General features: G+C 41.1%; 1 protein-coding gene across 1 annotated transcript in view; it reads left to right on the forward strand.

Moving 5' to 3' along the window:
• RNF130 (ring finger protein 130) overlaps nt 1–23,057 on the forward strand; it is a 52,765-nt gene that overhangs the window by 23,496 nt on the left and 6,212 nt on the right. Inside the window, exons 4-7 of the mRNA XM_014947768.1 lie at nt 10,063–10,313; nt 13,881–13,952; nt 16,266–16,348; nt 22,527–22,623. Coding sequence (XP_014803254.1) covers nt 10,063–10,313; nt 13,881–13,952; nt 16,266–16,348; nt 22,527–22,623 — 503 coding nt within the window. The remainder of the gene's footprint in view (nt 1–10,062; nt 10,314–13,880; nt 13,953–16,265; nt 16,349–22,526; nt 22,624–23,057) is intronic.

Here is a 23,057-nt window from a genome sequence, read left to right on the forward strand (position 1 = left end):
CTTCATACTCAAAATTTCTGCAACAAATATAAACAGAAAAAGATAAACATCTCTGGAAGGGACTCCCAAAATGAAGTTGCTGGATTTCAGTAACTACTGTTTATCAGGGCTGAAGAAATTTCCAGAAGTGTTTAAACAACCTCTAATATAATACCTTTTGCAGAGGATTTACCTGATACAGGTAAAACTTCTAAAGTCTTTAGAACAAGCTGCAGGCATCTCATCAGGATAAGCCTTCGCTGCACTTCTAAAGAAATGAGGCATTTATTTTCTTCAAGAAGGTGATATTCCACCGCTGTGCTGCAGGAAAGCTGCCCAGCACCGGCTCCCGCAACGCCTTCCTCCCCAGGGGAGGATTTCTGCTGCCCTCTATTCGCTTAGGAGGCACCCTCCCACAGGAGGCAAGGTCTGTACTTGCTTTGAACTGTGGATAAAAGGGAATATGTATTTTATGTGGATGATTTTTAGGTCACTGGGTCAGAGGCAGGAGGGACGGGGAGTAATTTGGAGTTGTTGCCATCTAATGGCTATTCCCTGTTCTTGCCCTAATTGGGGGTGGGCAGAGTGGACAGCAGAGATTCGGGGGTCGAGATGCCGCTCTCCTCTGCTGTGGCACTGGCTGTGTGCAGCTCGTCTCTTCCTCTGCTGCTTGCCTTTTTTTCTCACTAATGTCTCTTTACGTAACCGCAGGCTGAACTGATGCGTGAAAGCTATGGCAGGGTGCATTGCAGATTATTTCACACAAATGTGTGCTGGCAAAATGCTTCAGCTCTCTACCAAACCCACTGCAAAAAAAAACCCCAAACTTCTTTCTCCTGGATTACTGAGACCTACTTTTAATCCACAGCTCAAAACTGATTTTATTGTATGTTACAGTATTGTTATTTTAATTTAGTAATAATAATTTACCCTGGAATATTAGTCAAAAGGAAGGAGAGATGAGTCATTGAAGTTGACGCTTTACAAAAGGGAAAACAATCAATAGTCTAACCATAGTTTACATGTCTTTGATCATTTTACATGGTTTATGATTATATTTGCTAATTGGAAAATGTGGGGAACAAGTGTCAACAGCATTATAGTTAATCCTGTTTCCCACTGCGTTTCTTGGAGGTGTATCCGTCAGGAAAATCTGTCATGCAGTAGATGGAGGTGTCTGACACTTCAGGAGATGTGGAGAGGAATGTGTCTGAAACACAGATTCTGGACCATAAGGAAGCCCTTCTCCCTTCAGGATGAGCCAGGGAAGCCCCTTTACAAAGCTAAGGTAGCCTCAGTGCTTTGCAGGATTCCTTACTGGTGTTTCTGTGTGGTGTGTGCCTCGTCCACAACTGAAATAACAGCAGTTCGGCTCATTTTTCCTTCGCCGGCTGAAAGGGTAATTAGTTCTGTGGCTGTGAAATGGCCCACGGGACTGTTAGCGACTGTAAGTAATTACATTCTTTTTCTTATCCAAAGTCTGAGCCTCTAGCAGCAGAGCAATTCCCAAAATCTGTGGATTTGGTGGAACCAAATTTATGATATTAACCTATGAATGTGCTATTTATGAAGCTCTAAAAATACTTCGTGGTGTCCTTGGGCAAGGCTTTCTTGCCATTTCTCTTTTGGGTTTTGCTAAATTTGTTTGGAATGACTGTCCAGATCGATGAATCTGTATGGAAGCTGTCTCTAGATAGAAGAAAATACTCGAGCGTCACAAGCTGCCCTGATGAGAGCTCCCTGGGTTTTTCAGCTTCAGCTGCCATTAGTGGGAATACAAACTGCTAGCCAGAAATAGCAAAATGGGAGCCACTCACTAGCACCTGGTTACGTTACAGAATGCAAGATTACAGAGACTTTTAGTTATCGAAATGCAAGTGTGCCTTAATTCAATGAATGGGCCAGTAAGGTCACACTGCATTAATATTATTGATTAATCAAGAATGTGACACTGTAATCGGGAATGGGATGTTAAATCCAGATCTAAGGTAACAGGTTTTGGACATTGTTCAGGAGTATAAGTGAAGAAAGGTTGTTTTCAAATAAGCAGAAATACCTTTAGAAGATAGAAACACTTATGTATTTCAGAAATACATGAAACTGTGACATGAGTAACCTTTTTTCAGTAGTGTGTCATGTGTTAGGATTACACCATTTCCCTAGTCAAAACTTAACATGACCCTCCTGCTTTTTATTCATTTACATTTATTCAAGGTTTGAATATAAAATTTGATGTACTTTGCCAGCATACTAATATCCTAACAGTAAAGGTAGTCATTAAATAAGCTGCGAATGCAGTTTACTCACCATAATACATAGTTAAATGCCTTGTAAAACTGTGAATGAAATAAAAAAGATCTGTGCACAGCTTGTGGAAAGGTGATGATAAAATGATAAATTCTTTTGTAACAAGGGTTTTTTTATTCTTCCAACATTATTTAAGTGGAATGTCCATTTCCTTTTAAAAAAAAATTGTAATGCAAGTAGACGCAAAGAAGTATTTCTGAAAGAGGAAAAATGATGTGAAAAATGTCTGTAAAATCATTGCAGCATCTATCTGCTTTTCCCTTATCTAGGCTTTTTGGTTTTTTTGCCCTAGCACAAAGAACTCAAAAGGTCACATGCATTTAAAAGTATACATAAATATATTTCCCAGAAGATAAGTCTTTCTACAGAAAGGGAATATGCAGTGTAAGTAGAATGGTCAAGACAGTCAAAAGTGAGGGGAAAACAATCAAATCAGCCCCCAAACCAAGTGTCCTTTCCATTTTAAGTGAACTCTGCTACTGCTCTGCTTCCAGAGATGTATAAATTCTCCTTTCTGGTGCTCCCCACATCTCAGTTCATCAGAACTGTTGAAGAAGGTTGGTTTTGCTTTCAAAAACCAAGATGGGGCTGATTCAGGAACTCGTGGGAGGCTTAGAGAAGAGGTGGGTGCATCTTGTAGCTTAATAAAAGGATCTTAATTCTTCTACCAGTGCTTAGTGTCACATGGCTTACGATTGAAGATAAAACCGAGCTCTCTGGGTGAGGCTGATGGAGAGGAAATGATCCGCAGTGAAGCCAAGGTCTAACGCCTCTCTTCTATGTACTAATACCAGGTTGTGTATTTGAGAGACTTAAGTGTTGGTTTTCTTGAGTTGGGGTACGCTGTGTGTAGCTGAGACAGCTGGACCTTCTCAAGCTTGAGGAGATCCAGGGGCACAGCTCCACCATCTCCCGTGGTTTGACCTCACTTGGACTGGTGAATGGAGGGGGAGGATTTAGCTGTGACTCCCTGTTTTGATCTTATGCAGATTTCTCCTTAAGAAACACCTCCTTGACTGTCAGAATGGAGCAACTGGGTTATGAAATAATGTGTCAGCGGTTGTAATCTAAATATGGCCCAACAGTTTCCTCTACTGATTTTGCTATTTAGCTCTCTTTTTAGTCAATCATATTAGATTATAAAGCTGATGTAAAATACGTCAAGAACATTACACTGAGGCATCATTTCCTGTTTAATGAAGGAGGGTGGGCATTGAAAAGATCATTCCTGTTTAGAAGATTATTATTTATAACCTATGGACTTAATAATTTAATGTGCTAGAGGCTACCACAACAGGAATCTGATGAGGCTGTAGTGTTTGTTTTGAAGTTAATTGTGTCACACCCATCTTTGGAAAGCAACTCTTGCTGCTTCTGGTTTTCTAATCATATGCCTCGATCATATGCCTGTTTTTCTTAAAGGAGCAGAACTTTGTGAGCGTCCATCACATGTCTATTAGCAGTTCAGCAACGTGTGGTACATTTCAAAATACTACAGTGTATGTAGGCATATTTAGAGGGTGTAGTGTGGTGCCCTTTGGTGGCCTGGCAGAGCAAAATCAGTGGAACCTCATTTTGCTGCAATCAAAGAAGAGTTTCAAGAGTTCTTCAAATGTAACTTGACTGCATTTCACAGAATCACATGAGGTTGGGAGGGACCTCTGGAGATCATCTAGTCCAACCCCCCTGCCAAAGCAGGTCCACCCAGAGCAGGTTGCACAGAAACTTGTCCAGGTGGGCTTTGAATGTCTCCAAAGAAAGGAGACTCCACTGCCTCCCTGGGCAGTCTCTTCCAGGGCTCTGCCACCCTCAAAGGAAAGAAGTTCCTCCTCACGTTGAGATGGAATTTCTTACATTCAAGTCTGTGCCCATTTCCTTTTGTCCTGTCACTGGGCACCACTGAAAAAAGACCAGCCCCATTCTCTTGACACCCACCCTTTAAGTACTTATAAGCATTGATCAGATCAGATCTAGACTAAAAGCCCCAAGTCCCTCAGCCTCTCCTCATAAGAGACATGCTCTAGGCCCCTAATCATCTTTATAGCCCTATTGTGAATTTCAGAATTCACAGAAAATCACTGCAATTCACAGAAGCCTGGTCCTCACTGAACCAACCATCTGCTTCCTTGTCCTCTTCAGTAGACAGTCAGAATTCTAATTTTAGCCTCAGAAGAGACTTACTTATTTTCTCCCCCAGGTTGTTTTGCATAGGTTTATGTAGCAAAGAGATGTGACTTGTCCAAGTATCTGCTCAATATTTTGGCATTGTGTTTAACTGATGCGTCCTGTGAAAACCTCACTTCTAGGTAGCAGTATCCTTTACAATTTTCTCACAGCAGTGTTATAACATCTGTTCTGGAGTCTGACACTACATAAAATAAGCATCCTAAAGCAAATGTTTACGTACAGGCAAGAATTCAACATTTTCAATGTTATAAAGGCAATAAGAAGAAAAATATTTAAAAATGCTATCCAGTCTCATTTTAAAATTTATGTTTATTCTTGGCATTAAATTCCTGCCTTGCTTAGAAGTAAATAATTGACAAATATTACAATTTTTTTTCTGTTTTCAGAAGTATTTGATTTAGGACATCTCAAACAACATATTTTGCTCCTGAGATTGCACTCATGTGTTGACAGCTTGGATGTGCTCTTGTTTACTTTCTGATTAGATCAAAATAAAAATATGTGCAGCTAGACTTGTTTTAATCACTCTGAAGATATGCCAAGGCTCTTCCTCTTGGTGTCTGCTTTTCCAAAAGCCTGGTTTAGAATTTAGGACTTACACTTTGCGACGAGTTACTCTGGTTTATATCAGACTAAAATTTTAAGGTATCGGAATAATTTGTGTATTTTTTCCTCAGTGTTGTTTGTAAATTTAAATTTGCATTTAAATTTAAATTTGTATTTAAAAGCTGTGCTCCCCAACCCGACCTTTTCTAGCAGTGCAGCTTTGTGTATGGCTCAGCATGCCTTTTCCCTTTCCCTCACCTTCTGGGTTCCATGGGTTACATCCCCCGTGGGTAAATAAATCCCTTACCTTGTCATAAGGGTAATTCTTGCTTCTGCCTCTGCTCAGATGTCTTCTGCTGTTTTCCCAGAACTCACAATCGGTCTCTCTCAAAACTTGGTATATAACCATAGCACTTCATTTGTGCTTTCCTGTTTGCTTTGTTGACGTCTTGAGGGCTCTCGTTCTGTCAGAGTGGTTTCACTGTTACTTAATGTTGTTTGAAAAAAATCTGTCACTCACAGTAATAGAAGTGATCCCTTTCTTGGGCACTGAATAGTGTGTGTTGCTGTATTTTTATTTCTGATATAACGTGTTCAGAAATGCTTAGCATATAGTTATGGGATTTTAGTGGAATAGGGATGTCTGGTTTTGAAGCTGGGCAGTTTTATTTCCAATTACATTATCATAATGATGCTCTGGTTGTTGCAGTCAAATAGGCAGTGGCATTTCAATGTCTGAATCGTGCCCTGAATCCAACCTCCAAGTGACTGTCTGCACCATTCTTTACCTTCTTTAGGAAGGTAGAGATTTTGTTTGCTTTTTTAAGGAAGTACTCTGAAATTTCCACCAGCAGAATTATTCCGATAAATGTGTGTTAAGTTTAGGTTTTTCAGAATGAAGTCATGAAAGGATTCAGTTACAATTTAATATTGTCTGCTATTTAAAGAGAGAATGATACTCTCTCACGAGTGTGAGATGAGTGCAGTCTGTCTGCTTCACGCAGCATCTGCAGCATCAGCAGGCGCTACCAAAGACCTAGGAAATTACTTCAGCTGAAAATATCAGCCATTAGAAAAGTGCTAACCTTTGTTATGAGTATCTGACTTAATTCTCAGTTCTCTGTAAACCTTGTTACTTCGGAACAAAATAGTTCAGTGCCTCTTGCGGGTGGTCCAACGTTTGCCAGGCTGGAGATGGGATCTCAGGTTTTGTCCTCCCCACCCACGAGAAGGTGGCTGAAGCATTGCAGCAGCGGTTCTGTGCCAGGTGCTCAGATGCCCAGGAGGAATTGTTTCACCTGTCCTTCTCCCCAACAGCTTTTTGAGCTGTTCACAAGCCCAGGAAAAAAAAAAATAAATAGAAAAATTGGGCTGTTTGGCAGTTGCGTTTTTGCCAGGCTGCTGTTGCCTGCGTTCTCCAAGGGATGGTGGATGGATGGAAGGTGTCTGAAGTCTGCTTCCTGAGCCATGCCTGTCTTTAGCTTGGTACCTATAGTTGTCTATATTTTGAGCTTCAGACATTTGATCATCAAGAGTCAACAAAACAAACACAAAAGGAAGCAATTATTCACTTGTGATGAGACCAGTAATTTTTCTCTGAGATGACTTTCTAAATGTGCTCTTTTAGAATTGCTAGGAGATACACATAGATAGTGAGAGAGCAAAGCAGCTTCCTCAGCTCTACAGGAAACTTCTGGGTGTTTCTGTTTTTCCCATCTTATTTTTAGTGTCTTACCAGCTTTTAAGTCCTTCTCTCTCCTCTCCCAATGTAATAGTAAACAGATTTAATGATTAATCGCATCTTCATCTCCATACATAAAGCTGTATAACTATCCTAATTAAACATGCACATGGTAAAATTGCAAGCTAGAAAGAGCTGTCCGGGCTTGGATGATAGCAATTAAATGATTTATATTTACAGGTGTCAATATTTATCTTATGCCTACCGTCTGTCCTAGCTTGTCATCTATGGTTGAGCGTGTAGTTCCTCGGGTTTAGTTAGCATTCCAGCTGCTTCTCTCTGGACGCTGTGTTCTTGGCTGAGGAGAGTATTGCTTTTCATAAGATGATACAGCAAGGCCATATTCTAACTCTTACGAATGCTGTTTGTCTTTCTGTGTTCACCTGAGGATTTTTTTCCTGCTTAAGTTTCAGAAATGCGAGTTTTCAAGGTGCTTAAAATAAATGAGTCGGTGTCTCAGCCTGCCCCCAATTGTTCTCAAGCAGGGAGCTCTTGCTAAAATTATTTAGGGTGATGCCCCTGACAAAAATACGGATGAACCAAGTCCCAGTTTCCACTGAGCTCCAGTATGTTAAACAGGCACAATTTATTTTTCTTTTCTGCAGTTCTCCTTGGCTCTGGCAGGGTCAGAAGCAGCAGTAGCACTTTGGCTGTTCCCAGTTGAGTCATTTGGAATGCAAATCACTTTGCAGTGATGCCAGAGGTTCCCTTTGTGCTGGGCTTTATATAAAACGCGTGACAGATTGTCAGCTTTGTCACATTCCCCGGGCAGCAGGGAATAGGTAGAGGCTTCAGCTTTGGATACAGACAGAACCGGGCTGGTATCAAAGATCTTCGTTGGCTTTGCCTTGCAGATAACTGCAAATTATGTCAGAATTCCACGTCGAGAGCTTCTGACTGATATTTCGATACTAACATAATTCCTCAGTGCAAATAAATACCGGCTAGGGAGGCTTAGCAGAACACGTGCCCTGGGCAGTACAGTCCCCCCCACATCCTTCCCTGCCTTACTTCAGTATCCGAACTAGATACGAAGAACAGAAGTGAAGCCTCCGGAGGGTATCAAGCAGTATGAATTGTCTGCTCCTGATGGATCTCACAGGGTTTTGGGGTTGCAGGAGCACACGCTGCACCTAAATACAGACTCCTGCAGGAAAGGTGGCTCTCATCCTGTAATTAAGTGTGGCAAGTCTGGGCAGGGACTCTCTTCCCAGCTGGCAAATAGGAATCTGAGTATATTTCCTCTGAAAATAAAGCAAGTGGTAGATTTTTACTCTTGTTTCTGAGCTTTGCCTATTTAATATCTTGGTTGGTTTGCGTGAGACCAAACTCAGGGTGTCTTGGGCTGAAGTGTCTCTGGAGTAAAGTGGACCTTGTGAATCTGTGGTGTACTAGTGATTAAATAAGTTGTATCCATGAGTTGTGTTGGGTTTTGGTTGCTATTCAAAGCTTTTGGGTTACTGTGACACTTGTTTTAAAAATATTCAGAAGGAAGTGCTGAGCGTTCTCTTCCTACTTAGCCCCATGTTACTAGGACAAGGCATGAACGTCTTCACCATTTTGATTTTAAAGAAAGAAAAGTTGAGATTTCTTGGGGAAGGCAATTTTGGGGCAGTGGAATATTTTTTAAATTATTGTGCAAATGTTAACTTCTGAGATGATCAGTTTTGATTCTGAGTAGTTCTGTCAGCACAATCTGTGACACCAACGTTAGGGAACTTGTTCTGAAAACTGAGGATAATGACTGTAAAAGGTACGGTTTGGCATGGTGAATGGAAAGAGTAATGAGATAACATCTAATTGAGTTGTGTAACAGTCTTAAAGCCCCCATTTTGGTAAATTATGTAGCTGTCTGGGTCTGTCACCTCGGTTTCAAAGATGCTGTTCTTTTGGGTCTTCTACATCATTTTGTGGATACAATAACTTGTGAAAAATCAGATTTTTGATTAAAAGACTTTGAACAAATTCCTTGTGTTAAAAGAGGACCTCATGTTCTCTCTTTGCTGTCACGCCAGGTCCTCTGTAACTTAAATCCACTCTAAATCCAGAATCCTGGTGCTGAAGTTGTTTGCGTTACACGGTTCCTCTCTGAGGGAATGGGAATTGGAGCAGGCAGATGGAGCAAACAGATGAGCAGACTTTGCAAGCATTTTGAAAATAGGTCTTGAAAGGGGTTTTAGCATAGGAAGCAAATAGATCTGGATGAATAAGAACAGCGCTCATAAGACTTTTTTTCTTTCTGGCTTTGGTTTTATAAACTTTGCTTTCTTTGAGCTTAGATCAGAATTGCCCTGACTTCAAGATGCTAGCGCTCATAAGGCTTTTTTTTTTCTTTCTGGCTTTGGTTTTCCTATAAACTTTGCTTTCTTTGAGCTTAGATCAGAATTGCCCTGACTTCAAGATGCTCTTTTTAATGGGACCTCTGCTTTCAAAACATAGGTGCGCTCTCTGCTCTGCGGGTGATTTTGCTCTTTTTTAGCAAGTCTTGTGGTTTGTTGCTGTTGTTACCCTTGTACCGATAGTTTTCCCTTTGGGACAGGAGGCAAGACACCAGATGAGCTACACATTCAGCATGGAGCCAATGAAGCCAACAGTCTCTTTGTGATCTTATCAGGCGTGCCCTTGTGTGGGTGATAAAATCAGCAGTCAAACTTCTGCCGAGTTCTGTTTTTTTGTTTGTTTGTTTTTTTTAATTTCCCTTCTACTTTGCAGCCAGACTTACACGCTTTGCTTTCACTTCTGTCTGAAGTGATGGGGGTAGGAGCCTGGCTTTGTTGCTTCTGTCCCAGAATCGTGATTTGCAGGTCCTTGGCAACCTTGGTGGCATGTGAAAGCCACACAACCACACAGGGGGACTTGTATGACTCAACTTGTGCATGGGTCTTTATACTAAGACCACTCTGGCAATATCACTGAACTCGTCTTCTGATGTTTTTTTTTCTGAGAGTTTACTTGTTTAACTATTCACAGCTTCAAATCTGGAATAAATGTACTTTTGAAAGCTGGTTCAGACTGCACAGGGTAATTATAATGTGGGTAGTACTGTGTAACTGCTGGTGGAGACCTGCTGCTGTGAGTGGAGCTGCAGACAGTTTGCCTGTTAATGCCCTCATTTGAAAAATCTGGGTTTGAAGGACAAGCCATGAGTTGGGTTTGGGTGTCCAGTAGCATGTTCCATGTGCCATGAGTGACTTAGATTAAAATCTCTGAAGTTGGCAAACGGCTTTGCATTTGGAAAATCTGGTGAGCAGCATGCTGTGTTAATTTTAAATGTAAATTAATTTTTTTTTCTCTTTTTATAGGAACTGGAGACATTGTTGCTGTCATGATTACAGAATCAAAGGTCAAGGAGATCCTGAATTACTTGGAAAAGAATATCTCTGTCCTGATGGCAATAGCAGTGGGATCCCGTGTTCCTCCAAAAAACTTCAGTCGGGGCTCTCTAGTCTTTGTGTCAATATCATTCATTGTTTTGATGATAATTTCTTCAGCATGGTTAATATTTTACTTCATCCAGAAGATCAGGTACACAAGTGCACGTGACAGGAATCAGGTAAGGGGACTCCTCTTTTGTTTTTAATTCTAGTATGTTTTGGAGGTGATATTTCTATATACAGTAGTCAATAGAGAACTAATAATTTCTAAGGAATGTCCATCAAACTAGTTTTCAGCACTTCTTTGTTCCAAGGCAGAGCATGTCACCAGGCAAGGATTTTTATATAGAAAAGTGTTTTCTTGAGCAGCACCAGTACAAGACCTTATTACATGACAGGAGAGAATGGAACTGGAGCAAAATATTTGGGTTTTGATGAGTGTAAGCCCAAGAGGAAGATAGAATCTACATTGGCTGAATAATACATACTGTATGTTGGGAATGGGGAGGAAAGTTAAGTTGTGAAATAACTTGTGTCATGCAGGGGAACACAGAGCTAAGGTTATGAATTCTGTCCATGTTCTTAAGCATAACTTCAGTAATAGTTAAAGTAATTTAGAAGTTGTATAAAAGTATTTCCAAACTATAATCTGTCATGAATGTTAGGGTAAGAAAAATAAGGTGTGGATCTTCTTAGTGATCTGTGTTAACTTTCATCTCTATTCAAAATCTCACTTGGTATGGAATGTCTGATTCTCCTGGTCATATATTTTTAAGTAAAATTTTGTCCAATGTGCCTTTCTTACATTCTTTTTCAACTCTTAATTTGTTTAAGAACAGAAGTAAGTATGGCCATACCCAGAGATCTTGAATCAAGTCATCAACTCAAATATGAGTTGATGACTTTAGAAGTAAATGTTTTACTAGTGTGGACTTAATGACCCACTGCCTCCATGGTGTGCCTTGGCTTTTATTGGGAAGGGTCAGTAAACCTCAGGAAATCTGCTGTGCTCTCTTTGCCTTTGTATCCCTCTGTCAAATCTGCCTTACAGATTTGCTGACCTCTAGTCCCTGTCTCCCCTTTCCCCTGAATCACAGCTCCTGTACAGGAGCTGGCTGTGAGGCAGCGCTTTGGTGTTTTGTCAAACATGAAACAAATATGAACTTATAAAGCCTCAGTTGTGACAAAGGATTTCCGTTTTATTTTCTATAAATAGCGTCTGATGCTGCAGGTCCCATGGGCATCCTGTAGATTTTCCTAAGGATGTCATTCTTAAATGACCACACTGTAACCGGTACTTAGTGTGGTCCCTTGGGACGGGGAAAGTTTAAATATAACTGTTACTCAATGAGTGTCTGTGGAGCACTAAATTGTCTGCTGCATCCCCTACATGGTTCTAGGCTTCTTCCAAATGTCCGTGTTTCAAAACAGTTGCTCCGTGGGGAAAGGGCTCTTATGACCTTTTTTCTTTCTTTAGATTTTTACAAAGGTCAGGAGAAACTTGATGAAAATTTTATATGGTTTAAAAAGCTGAGCTTATTAAACTTTAATAAGAAGGTGGCGACAGCTACAGCGTGTTTTTAAAAAGCTTTGAGAGCTTTCACAGAGAGACGGCTGTACTGTTAGTGATGAAATAACTTGTTTTAGGCTATGATCTTGTTTTTAAGCTATGTCGAGGCACACTGGTTTGTTTGGTGTTTTTTTTAAATCAAAAACATGCTGTGTTTTGTAGATAGTGCAAGTAGATACTGGTATTTCACACATTACTCTTGCACGCTTCCGCCAGAGGTATGAAACTCTTTTGCATGTGGTCGTGGCCTTTTCCATCGAGACAGTTCTGGGTTTTAAAAGCAAGCATGTGCTGTGTGCCTGTGTCCTAACTTAGCAAAACAGCAAATCCTGAGCATTTCCAATGTCCGCATTAAAAAAATATTTGTTAAAATTAGAAAACGGAAGAAATGGATCTCTTAAATGGAAGAGATGAAAGTTATTATTTAGCAAATTTATTTACGTAAGATAAGATGTATACATTTTTGAAGAGTTTTGCTGAAATATTGTGCTTCCAATAGAAAATAATCTATCTTTAATATTTCTTGTAGCACATGTACAATCACATGCAGTACAACCAACTATAAATACTACCCACAATTACCTAGTCAGTAGTGTTGGGCATTTAAATTAAATGCCTTTTCAGCCTTGTTGCTCTCTTAGTAATCACAGTTCTGGTTATGCAGTGATTATCTACTCCAGCGGTGTACCAGTGTGTTCTGTACTCGGAACTTAACTCACGTTAAGTACTCAGGCCAATATGCTTATTCCAGGACATGTAAATTGGATTTGCTTAAATTGACCAATTTCTCACATGTTGAAATTAGGATGAGATTTCTGACTTCAGGAATTTTCATGTAATTTTCCCATCCCAGCTCTGTTTCTGATGCTGCCTTTCCTCCTTGGGTTTATACTTCAGTAGCTGGGACTAAGTATCTAACCTTTTGGGTTTTTTTTAAATCTAGGCTCTAAACTATATAAATTAGAGCTGCTGTTCAGTGGAAACCACACCAAAAAAAAAGTGCTTATGCAATTCTAGAATAACAGCAGTGCAGTTGGTTGTGGTGGACTTCTGAGGTCTTTGTGTTTCTCGAGTAAAAACAGCCGCCTTAGTTTTGGTTTGTATGCAGGGAAAGTGTGTGAAGCAGGGGGTGACACCTTCTGAAGGGTTGGGTTTTCAACTGTGTAGAAGGTGGGCACAGAACCCGCACCTTTCTTTCAAGCCATGCACTTAATAGGTGCAGTTGATGTTCTCAGAAACAGCCCGTCCCTTTCAAAGGAGAGTGCTCAGTATGAGATGGAGGCAAAGGATGAAATACACAAACTTCCCTTTTTCTAGTCAATATAAATCAGATCTGATGGTTCACGTTCCTGAGACAAGAAGATATGGGTTCTGTTCTACTGGGTGACCCCTCTCTGTGGGACCCCATGGACCAGCTGGCGAAGAGATGTTCTTCCTTGGCTGGGAACTGGCCGTGTCAGTAGGAATCAGCTCTTGAACTGCAGAAGGGGCTCCTTCACCCCACAGTGGTGGTCATAAAACAGCACAAACAGCAAAAATAACTTGGCCTCTGCATTGAGACTGAGGTTCAACTTCAAACCAGTTTTCGTTTCAGCTTTATTTAAGTCTGTATTGGCTTATTTAGATTCCGTGACCCATATTTTTTTTTTACTTTGTGAGAACCTGATGGTTCCAAGTAATAGCGAGAGAGAAACTGGGTTACTCTGAGAGGATCTCTTGGGTCTCAGAATAAGATCAGCCTGCCCAGGGAAGTAGTAATAATTCACACTTAAAAAGAGAAGAAGGGGTGTATCAGAACACACTGAATAAAAAGCAATATGAACAGAATATAATGGAAATCATGGGGAGGGCACGTTGCTTCAGCTTTTATCCTGTGGGCTGGGTTTGAGTTTTGTCACACAAATATTGGGTCACTTTTGTGGACTTTTATACAGTCCACAGGGTTTGTGCCCATGGTTATGAAGTCCATTTTTGGGTTCAACTGTTGGATTTCTTTCTTCCTGACAGATTTCTGACGGTGGGTTTTGCTGTGTACAGTTTTTTTCTTACTTGTTGGCCTACTGGCACGGCGTATATTGCAATGTTAGTATTGAGCCCAAATAAGTCATTATAAAGCACAGTAATGAAGCTTGATTATCAGGGTTAATTTGTGTTCTTTTCTTTGTCACTCTATTAGCGTCGTCTGGGAGATGCTGCCAAGAAAGCCATCGGTAAATTGACAACCAGGACAGTAAAGAAGGGTGATAAGGTATAATAATAAGATTTCAACATGGTAGACTTGAGCATCATGTTTACTTTTTGTTGGGGGAAACAATCTCAGTTTTTCCTTTCTCTTCTGGTTTTGACATTGCCTTCCTTATTGGAGGCTTTACTTTGCCCCATGGCACAGTATTTTGTGTAACTTTTACTATCAATGTATGCTGTAAGTTTCAAATAAGTTTTTGTTGTTGTTGTTTAAATTCTACTTGTGCTCTGTCTGGCAACTGTGACTGGGAGTGGGTTTGTGTGCTGGCTGGCGTTGCTGGTAGGAGTACACAGGGCTAGCATTGTTTATGTGGAATTTTATGAATTCAGTAAACTTAGAGTCATTCCATATGTAAGCTGTGTAAAGTGAAAATAAATATAAAAGACAGGTAATAAAGGACAATCTCTTATGAATATCCAGTAATCTGAGGGGGAGTATAAACAGGTATTTCATTAAAGGTAGTAAATGTTTCTCCAAGACTATTTCTTGCCAGTATACAAACTAAAACAGATGGTGTGCTAAGTCCTAAACTTCCACTTTTATGAGCAGTGCTGTTTTGTCTTTGATTCTTCAAGGGAAAAAACCAGTCACTTAATCTTGCTTAATTTTTGCTCTTTAATTTGCAAAAGGCAAGGGCATTCTGGCTATGATTTGATTTTTAAGAGAAGATTATTTCCTTGGGCCATTTTTGTGTGATTCCTTTTATCTTTGTGATCAACGCTATCAGCACTGGAAGATTGGGAAGTGATGGAAAAATTTGCTTCAAGAGAGAAGGCAGAAAAAAAAGTCTTTCTGCTCTTTGTCCCTCCCTGTGTAGTTTTATTTCAAGGCAGCCTTCTGCACTAAGTCTTTTCTGTGGATACGGGAGTACATATAGATAATGGGATTTTTTTCCATATTAAAAGAAAAGATGCTGTGGTCTTGACAGTGTAAATTCAAAACTGGCAAGTGACGTGCAGGTCGCAGTACAGACAGTGTTGGGCCACTCACTACAAGAAAGACATTGAGAGGCTGGAGCAAGTCCAGAGAAGATCAACGGAGCTGGTGAGGGGTCTGGAGAACAAGTCTTCCGAGGAGCGGCTGAGGGAGCTGGGGGTGTTCAGCCTGGAGAAAAGGAGGCTGAGGGAGACCACCTCTCTCTCTACAACTCCCTGAAAGGAGGGTGTAGCCAGGAGGAGGTCGGTCTCTCCTCCCAAGTCACAGGCGATGGGACAAGAAGAAACAGCCTGAAGTTGCGCCAGGGGAGGTTTAGGATGGATATTAGGAAAAATTTTTACAGTCAAAGGGTTATTAAGCATTGGAACAGGATGCTCGGGGAAGCAGTTGAGTCACCATCCCTGGAGGTGTTTAGAAGATGTGTAGTTGTGGTGCTGAGTGACATGGTTTAGTGGTGGACTTGGCGCAGTGTTGGGTTGGTGGTTGGACACGATGATCTTAAAGGTCTTTTCCAACCTAAATGATTCTATGACAGCATAAGATGCACATGCAGGTGAACAGGGTGTAGTAGAAAACCTGTCCCTCATCAGAGCAGCCCATCAGGATTCTCCACGTGCAGCACTGAGTGGTGCTGACCAGGGGGTAGCTGTTGTCTTGCTGTGGTTCCTGTCTTGGTGTGTTGCTAGTAGCTTGTTGGCGTCAAAAAGAGCAATGAACTTGAACTAAGAGAAGGCAGAGGCTTTTTTGTGTCACAGGCCCAAAGCATTTTAAATATATATTGCTGATGCCGTATCTACAGCCAAATGAGGTCAGCCCTTTTTCAGTGGGAATTTGAAATTCTTATGTTTGAAAATAAAAAATCATAACTTTTGGAAGACGGAGAGATGAGAGGAGCCAGTCAGTGATCCTCATCTTCATGTCTGCATAAGAAAGATGACAGTTCTGCAAGTAAGCAGACAAAGATATGTAACTACTCTGAAATAAGTAAAAATTGCTAGTTCTGGCTATCTAAAAGGGAATCCCGGAATTCTTATCCTACCAAAAAACACCCCTGAATAAAAGTTTTAGCTTAAATCCAAAGTAAATCCTCTAGGAAAATCACCACCATATTTTATAGTGATTAAACCAAATACTAGAATCATTTTAGGCTCTAGCTTATGTTTCAAATGGTCAGTGACCAGCTCTAAATGAGGGGAGAGTTTTCTATGGATGAGATACTTTTCTTTCTCAGGTCATGTTGAAATGTAATAACCCAGACATTGGTTTTGTAGCTTCTGAGTAACAGCTGCTTGGCACGATGCAGTTCATGTACTAGTCACAGCTGCTTTTACATTTGTTGTAGCCTCGACTCAACTTGAATTTTGTTTCTGTTCATTTTAGGAAACAGACCCAGACTTTGATCATTGTGCTGTCTGCATTGAGAGTTACAAGCAGAACGACGTTGTTCGCATTTTACCATGCAAGTAAGCTAATAAATTTGCTTTGTTTGGAAACTATTCTTTCTTTGTGCTCCTTTGCTTTGTTTCATGTAATACGTGCATTGTAATTTACAGACACGTTTGTTAAATGTTTCCAGTCGTAATAACAGCCGCTTTATTTTAGGCTGTGAGACCAGAGGGTGTGAAGGTGGGTGCTGGCACTGTTGTGATAGTAGAGATTAAACAAAAGATTCAGATCTTTAAGATGGGCAGTTTGGGCATGTCAGCAGTGGAGCTGTTAGGATTGTAAGGGGGAAAGCATGTGCACATTTGAGGACTGAGCAGTGGGCAGACACCAAAAACTCAGGTGCAGGGAGCCAGGTCCAGCTGCAGCATTCAGCACAGCAGATGGTCAGTCTTGGCTGCTGGTTTCTGAAACAGCGTAGGAATGGGGAATGCAGTCTTTCCAACCTTCATACCTCCTCTGACATCAATCAGCAGCCTTGCTATCATCTGTCTTTGGTCTCTCCAGTGCAGAGTCTTTTTGGCTTGTGCCTGAAGAGTCATACTCACTGGATATTCTGCATTGGTGCTTATAGTGTAACACCTTCCTTTTCTGTCATTCTCTTGACATTTACAAGTTTTCAGTTTGTTTCCATTTCACTTCCAGATCCATGTTTCGGGATATTTGCTCTTTGAGAGATGCTTTTAAGTGCTTTTCCATCTGGTGATCGGTTTTGATGAATCGGTAAATTTTGGTAACCTTAAGCATTACCAAGGACATCTTTCCCTTGTATACTCAAATGCAAAGCTTTCTCATTATCTCCAGATAAAAAATACATGCAAGTTATGTTGTATATATGCAGGCAAGTAATTTGGCCTGTGCTTGGTGTATAGTTTTCTGCATGATGCTTGTTCCTCTGTGCTTTTCTCTTTGATGCTAAACAGAGGTCAGAGGGGAGGTCCTTGCCAGTGAGGAGAGAATGAGTCTTCATCTGGTAGGAAAGCATCTTCTCCCACTAAGGAGAATGCAAAATTGGGACTAAAAGCCAACTTCCCTACATAAACACCTGCCACTGTCCGAGCAATGGATGTGGTACTACTATCAGCAGATGTGATCAGACCATTTAACCAAGATGATCAGTGGTTTTGGGGGGGGGGGAATAATTTAAAAGAATAAGTTATTTGCAAGGCGATTTCCTTCAGACACCTTTTATGAGCCATTATCCAGCAGACAGGGAGCTCCCTGCTCTCAGGAGCTGGATGAAGGTGCTCCTGGCTGCCATCTCAGCACAGCCCCCCCCACTGCAGTCTCCCGTGTCAAGGAGATAACAGGACTCTTGTGTGGGTCCCTTTCTGTTCTGTTTTTTTACAAGAATATAAGGTCAGTGAAGGCTCAGATTACATTCCTGCCAAAGGCTGTGTGACAACTTTTATGTTCACTTTCTACTTCTCTGTTTTTAAATCTTGCTTTTCATCTGCTGCAGTTCAGCTTTGAGTTGAGTGCAAAACCATCTTGGCTAGACAGAAACATTGAGATGAATGCTTTCCACAAGACACTTTTATATTTGTAGATGAAGGGCCAACCAGTTCCTGCAGAGGTGAGCCCAGTGGATTTCCAATAGCGTGTAAGAATTCTCAGTCTTCAGCACCTGAGATGGATGCTTCTCCCCAAATCCCATTTTGGAGGTTTTAGCTCTTTAGCTACTTCCTGGTAATTCAGGCTGTCATTTTAGTGCAACATACAACGTTATTTTTTTAAAAAAAAAAAAGAAAAACAACAATCAAACAACACACACAAAAGAAAAACCTTACAAGAAAGTCTTTAAGCCACATGAGAAAATAAATTGCAAGAAAACCATGGAGAAAATGGCTCAACCAAGAGGAAACAAATGAAAGACTAGAAGTTTTTTTCACTGTGCCTGTTGAGGAACTATAATCATTAGACAGTAGGAAACTCTGACATACGACATCCTGGCTGCTTTCATCAATTTAAAAGTAGCATTTCCCTTTGGTACCACAATTGTTCTCTGCAGTTAAGTACAGTCTGTCATTCTGTGCCTCAGCAGAGAGGACTCTGGTTTGGGCAGACACACAGCAGGCAGAACCTACCAGCAGCCGAGCAAGTTCCACCTAAAATTCTGTAATGAAACACCTTGTTTGTGATACGGAGTTTTGTGGCAGGTGGGAAATTGTGGCCAATTTAAGAATAAACTAAAGTGAAAATGATGGCGTGCAGTGCAGTTGAATTTCTATCATTCATTTTGTGGTTCAGAGAGAAATGTGTTCAGTACCAGCAGCCTGTGGACATAGCTGTAGCTTTTAGTGCACAGAGGGATAAGGCAGACATCTGTCTTAGGCTTACGAGCCTGAAGAATGTCTCTGCCTTGTGAATATCAGTATGTAAGTTAAAAATAAGTAGTGTTAGCAAATGTCAGAAGGATTCTAGCAAAAGGCAAAACCGCATGTACAATTTTCTTTATTCAGGTAATCGAGGGGATGGAGGGGCACTGGGTGAAAAATGATCAGGAGAGGGTAGTGTGAAGGACTAGTGGGAGATAAGGGAAGGGGAGAGCAAGGTGACGGGTTAGAGAAAAGCACAGGGTGACATTGGAAAGGGCAGAGGGATGGCCTGGGAAGAAAGCAATTTACAAAGTAGGAGAATTCAAGAACTGAATATGTTAAAATAAATGGCTTTTGAGTCGAATTCTAAATATTTCCTGCACTGGGCAAGAAAGGGGAAAGTGACAAAAGCAACAAAGCCAGATTTCCATCAGTTTGATTCTGTGCTGCTGCAAATAGCCTTTTTTTTTTCTTTTTTTTTTTTTTTTAAAGATATTTCCTGCACTGGGCAAGAAAGGGGAAAGTGACAAAAGCAACAAAGCCAGATTTCCATCAGTTTGATTCTGTGCTGCTGCAAATAGCCTTTTTTTTTTTTTTTTTTTTTTTTTTTTAAAGAGCAAATTAACAGAATATCTCCATGTCATCCTTTCCACTTACTGCAATGCCTCTGCACCAGCCCTGTTTTCTCTGCTCCTTGCTTGCCAGGACAAGTCTCTCTTTCACATATTTGTGGGAAGCCCTGAGGCTGCTCTCCCCTGGCATTGCCTGCTGGGGGGGCAGATGTGGCATCTTCCTCCCCACCACAGCTGGCCAGACACCCCTCCACGGCTGTGCTGGCGTAATGGGCTGCCTGCAGCGGGGCAGGAGGAACCTGTGTGCTGCTGGCCAGCTCGGCTGGGAGGTTGGTAGCCAAGGGTGAGGGGAGAAGCTGCCTCCAGCAGCAACCAAACGTGCACATTGATGCGGTCCCTTTGGTGGGATGCTGGGCTGAGGGCAGGGAATTCTAGTGAGCTCTTGGGGAAACAGCACTTGTAAATTCATGAATTCATTCAAGCCCTTTTCTTTGTGTGACACATGAATTCGGAGGCATTACACCACTAAAGGAGATCTCTAATTGACGCTGCAAAGCAGCTGTGTTGTACAACAGAGCTTGGCGTCGTGGTGTTTATTGCAAGCTGGAGGGCAACTGGCTTGGGTGTGCTGACAGAGTGGAAAAATACCTGCAGGTCACCTGTTTGGAGTTGTGCCCACCTGGGAGACTCCTTCGGTGCTGCCGGCCATGCCACCTCTGGCCCTGGGGCTGGAGAAGCAGCACAAGCTGTGTCCCTCTTGACTCCCTGGAGTGTGGCTCCTTGGGGAACATCATCAGCTGCTGTGACCTAGAGCAACTTGCTAGGAACTCTTTGGGTTTATGGCCTTGGAAAAATAAGTGACAGAAATATGGAGAAGGTTTAGCATAGCAGAAAACGCAAGGGCTTACTTTCGTCAGACGTGAGTTTTTAAAACAATTCATGTGTTTATTATCTTCATTGCTCTATTACTGCTCTCGAGTTGTTGCAAGCAGAGAAATCCAGACAGAGCCTGAGCCACGCTGATGGTATCGGCAAGCTTTTTAAGGAGCAGATAAACTGCTTAAGTAGTAGGCAGAGCCACGCTGATCTAAATCAATGAATAACTTCTGGACAACTGCACTTTTTTGAAATAAGCTTTAGGAACTAAAAGCAAGGAATTAAGAGGTCACAAAAATAGCGGAGCTGTTTTGGTGCGTTTGAACTATATCAAACTGCTAATGACTTTTTAAAATAAGTCATAATATTTAGCAGATGCATGTTGGCATCCATATCAGTCGCCTGCTTCACTTGATCTGAGTGCTTCTACAGCACTGATTAGCCGATAACGATATATTAAAGCTGTTTTCATACTTCTGTGGAGTCTTGATGTCTGCTGTTTCCCAAAATATTAGATTTTCAGGTTTGTCCTACTCTAAAAACAGCCTTCAGAGACTTAAAAGGAAATATAAGCAACTAAAAGCCATGATTTGCCTAACATAGAAAAATAGTTTCTCTATATGTTTCAGAAGATGTCAAACCATTTTCTGTCACCCAGGATTTCTAAACACTGTTTCCTGTAGTTTTGTGAGTAATAAAGGGAATGAATTGAGATGTAATGACAATAGAAGTGAGTTTGTATTTTGTGCAATTAGTTGAACAGTAAGCACTGCACATAGCCTGTTTTTCATGATTGCCATATTCCTAAAGGGCACAGTCCAGCAAAGTGAGGAGCTGAGATTCTGTAAGTTTCTATTTCTGCAACATCTGGGATATAGATAAGCAAAGTCCTTTGCTCCCTTTCCATCTTCTTTTGAGTATATTATACCCTGTAAGTCTGTGCATCTGCACTTAGTACAGGTAGGATATATACTTGTGGCTGATGGGGACTTGATTGGGTTGCTATACTTTAGTCCCTCCATCAGTCTTAGTAGCCATAGACAAAACATAACTATGTACTGTCTTTTTCCATTTTTGTTAACTAGTTCTGAGGCCTTTTTTTCCGGTCACTTTCCAGACATTTAAAAGAGAATTATCTGGTAACATACCTCCTTTGGTCTCTGCTTTTAAAATCCCAAGGGATAGGGAGCAAAGTGCTAGACCCTATGAGGAGCTTACTGAGGCACAGAGCAGCATGTATAACCTGAGAACAGAGAGTATCTCAACTGCTGCCTTGGGGACATGTGTGACCTCTCGGAGACTGTGCTGGTGCCTCAAATAGATGGCGAGAACTCCTTGTTCTGCCACTGCCCCTTCATCTCCTGGTTTCAGAGCACAGCTCCTTGCTGGCTAAGCAGCCCTTGTAATTGCTGATCTTCGCCGTGATCACCAGCCTGTCCTGGTGGGGTGTGCTTGCTCCCACTGGCTTTTTGCTCTGCCGTCAGTGCCACTGGAAATGAAAGATCTGGGTTCTTATCTCAGCCAATTATTCAGCCTAGGTTATTATGAGTATTTCCTAAAGCTGTTTCGTGTAGAAATCTTCGTGTATCACATACCCATTTCTGCATGAATATGCTCTGAAAAGTTTTTTGCCAGTTGAAAAGGTATGAGGACATTTCCTGTAATTCCTTTAATTTAGGTACCTTGTTTTGGTCTCTGCATCGTCCTTCCTTGTTATATTGGTTTATGTCAACCCAACACTATTACATTTATATTCATGTACGTGACTAAGATTTTTGTAAGCAAAGTAGGTGGCAATTCAGGCTGTTCTCTGTTGCAGGGTTCCCTGCTGTGCAAGCAGAAGCCCAGTTTGTCTTTTTGTCTTTGAAAGATTCTTCTGGGGTTTTTTATGACCATCACATGATGATGGACATGTTTTCCTTCCTGATATCGAGAAATACTGATTGCAGGAAAAGCATTGTTTTTACTTAGATGTGATAATTATAAAAGCCTTTTCAAAATCAAACATAAGTTGGTTGCACTGACTTTGGAGTAAAACAGACTGCTGGTGGATCAGTGCTCTCTCTACCCAATGTATGGCCTCTACATGTAGATTGATATAATATTTTACACAAGGTTATGGTGGAGCCCTTGTTGGACTCGTTATTGTGTCCATGCGTATACTCATATCCACAATAAAGGCAAGAATGGAGGGGGCAATAATCTTCCTTTTAAGTGTTTCTTCCTAGTTGAGCTATTAGTAAAGGATGGCAACAAGCAGGAGGTTTTGATTTATTTTTTTCTCATTGCCATCAGCACAGAGTATGGGCAATTCTAGAATATTTGGTCTGCTGGCTTAAGAAAGAAACTATCTAAAAGTTTGTTAAAGTAGTTCTCAACATATAAAATAGAATTGTTTGCAAATTATTTATGTGTCTTGTCTGTTCTTCTAGGCATGTTTTCCACAAAGCCTGTGTGGATCCATGGCTTAGTGAGCACTGTACGTGTCCAATGTGTAAACTGAACATTTTGAAGGCACTGGGAATTGTGGTAAGTCACCCTGTTGTGAGCTCTTCTTCCTCCCATGTCTGAGACCCAGAACAGGAGGAATAATTGTAGGGGAGAAAGGGAGAGGGCATTCCAGTACCCTTACACAGAAAACGTTTGGGTTTTTTTACCAATTTCTTTGCTGCTGTTGCTGTTCTTTGTTGTTGTTCCTTTCCCTAGTTGGTCATTGGGAATATATTGTTCTATTTCAATCTATAACAATTTCTTATTTACTGGAAGTCTGCTTGGTTCTCTGTAATCTTCCATTTTCTCAATTTCTTTCAACCCCTCTTTGTTAAACTTTTTCTGTGAATCTCTTGTTCTTGTTGTGGTCTCCCATAGACAGACTTAAATTTGTTTACACATTAAAAGCCATGCCCAAGCAGAGGCCGAGCTTTACTCAAGCATCTCATGGCTTATGGGATCCCTGAGAACTG

The sequence above is a fragment of the Calidris pugnax genome, unplaced genomic scaffold (assembly GCF_001431845.1).
Source record: "Calidris pugnax isolate Ruff unplaced genomic scaffold, ASM143184v1 scaffold27, whole genome shotgun sequence".
NCBI lineage: Eukaryota > Metazoa > Chordata > Aves > Charadriiformes > Scolopacidae > Calidris > Calidris pugnax.